The 5305-nt window shown below is 52.1% G+C and overlaps 1 protein-coding gene across 2 annotated transcripts in view; it reads left to right on the top strand.

Annotated features, from left to right (window-relative positions):
* Positions 1-101: 101 nt before the first annotated feature.
* ERO1A (endoplasmic reticulum oxidoreductase alpha) overlaps positions 102-5305 on the top strand; it is a 42893-nt gene continuing 37689 nt past the window's right edge. For both annotated transcript variants that reach the window (XM_015421421.1, XM_015421429.1), the window contains exon 1: positions 102-370. In XM_015421421.1, coding sequence (XP_015276907.1) covers positions 257-370 — 114 coding nt within the window. In that variant the 5' untranslated portion in view covers positions 102-256. The remainder of the gene's footprint in view (positions 371-5305) is intronic.

Genomic DNA, 5305 nt, shown 5'->3' on the forward strand with positions numbered 1-5305 from the left:
CACTCTGCACACGCCCAGAGACCCGCCGGCGGCACCTGATGCAACAGCGGCGAGCGCGGGGCCGGTGGCTCCGCCCGCCTCTTCCTCCTCCGCCCCGAGTGCCGGGAAAGGCCACGCGTCGCCTGCGGGCCGCGCTGCACGTCCGCCCCGGGAGGAGGAAGGCGGGCCCGCCCGGCCAGGCTGGGGCTTTCCGGCCCCGCGGCTGCCGCCTCCGGAGAAGGACTCCGACTCGCCTCCCGCCCGGGCCGGCCGCGCCATGCCTCGCCCGCCGCTTCGCCGCCTCCTCCTCCTCCTCCTCCTCGCCCTCGCCGCCGCCCAAGAGCAGCCGCCGGGGGCAGCTGGGTCCGCCGAGCGGCGCTGCTTCTGCCAGGTGAGGTCGTGGGGAAGGCGGCCGACGCGTGTCGAGTCCCCCGGGGGCGCGGTGGGAACGCGGGACGGACGCGGGCGGCGCGCCTCGTTGGGGGAGTCCGGAGGGGCGGGGAGGGCGGCAGCCGGGCCGGGGACGAGAGGCGGGGAGAGGGACCGAGGGGTCCCCCTGGGCAACAGGAGTCTCCGGAGTAGGCTGCCCGTTCCGTTCACACGTGTAGTGCACGTGCTTAGCATAAGAGCGTAAGAGAAGCCAGTGTTCCTGTCTATAAGAACATAAAAGAAGCCAATGTTGGATCAGGCCAGTGGCCCATCCAGTCCAACACTCCGTGTCACACAATGGCCAAAAACACCAGGGGCCCTCAGGAGGTCCAGCAGTGGGGCCAGGACACCAGGAGCCCTCCCACTGTCCCCCCCCCCCAAGAATACAGAGCATCCCTTGCCCCAGACATAAGAACATAAGAGAAGCCATGTTGGATCAGGCCAGTGGCCCATCCAGTCCAACACTCCGTGTCACACAATGGCCAAAAACACCAGGGGCCCTCAGGAGGTCCAGCAGTGGGGCCAGGACACTAGAAGCCCTCCCACTGTTGCCCCCCCCCCCCAAGCACCAAGAATGCAGAGCATCCCTTGCCCCAGACATAAGAACATAAGAGAAGCCATGTTGGATCAGGCCAGTGGCCCATCCAGTCCAACACTCCGTGTCACACAATGGCCAAAAACACCAGGGGCCCTCAGGAGGTCCAGCAGTGGGGCCAGGACACTAGAAGCCCTCCCACTGTTGCCCCCCCCCCCCAAGCACCAAGAATGCAGAGCATCCCTTGCCCCAGACTGAGAGACTTCCTACGTATAGCTTGTGGCTAATAGCCACTGATGGACCTCGGCTCCAGAAGTTTATCCCATTCCCTCTTGAAGTCGTGCTTGTAGCCGCTGCCACCACCTGTGGCAGTGAAGTCCACGTGTTGATCACCCTTTGGGTGAAGAAGGACTTCCTTTTCTCCCTTCCAGCCCCACTGCTCAGCAATTTCATGGAGTGGCCCAGGAGTTCTCGTATTGTGAGCTGCTCTATCCCACGCATCTCCCTTATAAATAAAAGCCGAATGGTGGTGGCACTTCTCTAGAACATTCCACACGCTCCAAAATCAGTTCGCTCTCTGATCTGTCATTCAGAGGGTCTCCCTATCCACTGGCTGCTTTGCCTGAGTCCTGCCTCCAACATTCTAAACATTTTGCTGTTCCTCTCCCCCCCATAGCCAGTCAGAACTCAGAGGTTATTTGCATATGCAGCCTCATTGGCCTTTGCCTCAGAACACAGAGGTTATTTGCATATGCAGCCTCATTGGCCTTTGCCTCGGAACACAGAGGTCGTTTGCATATGCAACTTGATTGGCTTTTGCCTCTAACATTCTAAACAGTTTTGCTGTTCTGAGGTAAAATGTGTCCAATCTCCAGGTGAGGGCTGGAGATCACTCAGAATTACAACTGCTTTCCAGATGGCAGAGATCAGTTCCCCTGGAGAAAATGGTGGGCTCTGTATCCTTATATGCTGCTGAGGTGGCCCCCATATGACAGCCAATGTGACGACGTAGCAGTCAGGGCTTCAGAGCACAGGAGAGGCTGCAGGTGTGTGGGGGAGGGGAAATAAAGGTAAGTTGATGGTTGGCTAGGAAGGATATAGGGTTGCCAACTCCAGGTGGGAAATTCCTGAAGATGTGAGGGATGGAGCCTGGAGAGGGTGAGGTTTCAGGAGGCGTGGGACCTCGGACAGGTACAAAGCCATAGACTCCGCCCTCCAAACCAACTATTCCCTTCTGGGGAACCATCGTTGCCAATCTCCAGGTGAGGGCTGGAGATCACTCAAAATTACAACTGTTCTTTAGATAGCAGAGATCAGTTCCTCTGGAGAAAATGGTGGACTCAGTGTCATTATACCCTGCTGAGGTCGCCACAGCAAATTGACACTGAGTGTCCAAGGCCGGGGTACCGGCCCAGAGCCTCTTTCTAGAGGCTGTTGTATTTATTTCCACAATGGGCCTTTTTCCTAGTAAGCTTATAAACCTCAATCATGTCACCCCTCAGCCGTCGTTTCTCCAAGCGAAAGAGCCCCAAGCGCTTTAACCTTTCTTCATAGGGAAAGTGTTTCAACCCTTTTATCATTCTAGTTGCCCTTTTCTGTACTTTTTCCAAAGCTATAATATCCTTTTTAAGGTGTGGTGACCAGAACTGTACACAGTACTCCAGATGAGGTCGCACCATCGATTTATAGAGGGGCATTATGATACTGACTGATCTGTTTTCAATACCCTTCCTAATAATCCCCAGCATAGCGTTGGCCTTTTTTGTTGCGGTCGCACACTGTCTCGACGTTTTCAGTGAGTTATCTACTACGACTCCAAGATCTCTCTCTTGGTCAGTCTCTGCCAGTTCAGACCCCATCAACGTATATTTAGAGTTAGGATTTTTGGCTCCAGTGTGCATCACTTTGCACTTGGCCACGTTGAATCCCATTTGCCACGTTGAGGCCCACTTCTGAGTGTTGGCAGACTGCCTTGCTGAGCTGGCCTTGCTGGGAAGGTGGGGTAAAAATCTAATAAATAAATAAGTGGACGCCACCTGGACCCTGAATGTTTCAGAGCATTGGTGGGATGGACACGTGTTCAAGCATTTGCACCAAGAAACGTGCGACAGGGATAGAGCAGGGGTCTCTGCAGTGAGGTGGGGGGGGGGGGTGAAGTGGCTGTGAATTTCCTGCATTGTGTAGGGGGTTGGACTGGATGACCCTTGAGGTTCCCACCAGCTCTATTTTTCTAAAATTGCTCCGATGCAGGAGCTGGGGCCGTTAGGATGCTTGTTTCCCTCCCAGTCACCATCAAAATGCCATTAGCTATTTGCCTTCTTGTCACCTTAAGCCGATTTGCTGGAGGGTATTCTAAACAGATAGTTCTCCCTTGCCAGTGCCTTGGAGGTATTCTGCTCCTGAACGTGGAGGCTCTCGTGCTCCTTTAAGCCAAACAGCAGCACCTCTTCTCTGCCTTAGGCCAGCTTCTGCATGTGACCGAGCTGTTCCTTTTATGCAGTGTGTACAATCAGATGATATTTACATTTTGCATTTGTGTGGTGCCATTGTACGGGTTCTATTATGGCTTGTTAGTCATCGTCACGAGGGAAGGTCGGGGCAAAACGTTTGAATAAATAAGACTGGGAAAGCTTGACGTCATTATTAAGTGGTTATTATTAATGGGATCGGCTTGATTCCTTGCGACAATGTGGCACGGTGGTTCGAGTGTCGGACGAGGATCTGGGTTCGAGTCCCTACTTGTGCCGTGGTAGTTTGCTGTGGGTGACTTTGGGCCAGTCACACCCTCTCACAGGGCTGTTGTGAGGACAAAAATATGGAGAAGAGAACAACTTTAAGCCGTCTTGATTCTCCATTGGGGAGAAAGGTGGAACATACATTAATAATTATTTAATTTAATCTCTTGATTATAGGGAGCTGATTAAGTCTCCCTTTTATTCTTCTTCTGTTGCCGTCCTTGTTGGGGCTAATTCAGGGCCCATTCCTAGCTTTGACTTGCAGGGCTCAAGTTGTCCTGAGGAAAACACGACAAAGTCTTGAGAAGGTTCCCTCCAAAGCCCATCTAAATGAGTCCCGTGGGTCTTTCTTCCTAGAAAAACAAATTTAGGATTATTCCTTTATTTGGTTACTTCATTTGTATCCTGCCGTTCGAGACCCGAGTGCCGCGTGACGGAGTGAGCTCCCGTCTCCGGCCCCAGCTCCTGCCAAACTAGCAGTTTGAAAGCAAGAAATTGCAAGTAGATCAATAGGTACGCTTCGGTGGGAAGGTAACAGCGTTCTGCGCGCCTCTGCATCTCGTCATGCCGGCCACATGACCACGGAAAAAGTCTTCGGACAGCGCTGGCTCTTCAGCTTGGAAACGGAGATGAGCACTGCCCCCTAGAGTCGGATTTGACTGGCTTTCGAGCAAGGAAAACCTTTACCTTTAGTTTTCTCCCCAGTGGAAACCCAAGGTGGCTTACATCATTCTCCTCTCTTCCATTTTATCCTCACAACAACCCCTTGAGGTAGGTTCGGCTGAGGGTCTGTGACTGGCCTCAGGTCACCCAGCATGACAGAGTGGAGATTTGAACCTCTTCCTCTGACATCCTAGTCCAACACTCTAACCACTACACCACGCCGGCTCTCAATTACAGCCCTAATGGCCTGATCCTAGAGGCGTTTGCTCAGCAGTAAGTCTTGTTATGGGATTGTACTGCTGAAGAGGCAAGCCGGCAGCGAGTCGAAACAGTGACTTGCCTCTTCGGTAGTCCAGCGCTGTATGTCAGTCGTTTTCTGGTTGGTTCTTTTTTGTTGCTTCCACCCAACCCTTCTCCAGGCCTTGCACAGAGTGAGAAACTGGGTGGTGTACCTATTAATACTAGACAGAACATTAAGCTACAATCAGATGAATGAAATCAGTCTGTAGTCGATTAATTTCTGGGGGGTTTGTGGCAGGCCGTGGGAACTGAGGGTATCCTTGTTTCTTCCTTAGGCTACGTTGTCTCTGGTTACGGGAGCTGAATCTGTGCTTATTAAATTGTAGTAAAACGGGCTCTTGCTTCCGTGCTGCAAAATAAGCCTCTGTCTTGCTTTCTTGAGGAGACCTGGGTTCGAATCCCCGCTGAGTGAGCTTGGGGGCTCTTATACATACTTGGCCAGCCTGACTGACCTACCTCACAGGGATGTTGTGAATAAAATGGGATGACGCCCCGGGGCTCTGTGGAGAAGCGATAAACAATACAAATGCGATTCAAATATGCATATTTATTTGATGAAAAGGCAAAACCAGGGCTATTATTATTATTATTATTAATAATAATAATAATAATAATAATAATAATAATAATAATAATAATAATATACTTTATTGTCATTGTACAT

The sequence above is a fragment of the Gekko japonicus genome, unplaced genomic scaffold (genome assembly GCF_001447785.1).
Source record: "Gekko japonicus isolate JY-2015 unplaced genomic scaffold, Gekko_japonicus_V1.1 scaffold666, whole genome shotgun sequence".
NCBI lineage: Eukaryota > Metazoa > Chordata > Lepidosauria > Squamata > Gekkonidae > Gekko > Gekko japonicus.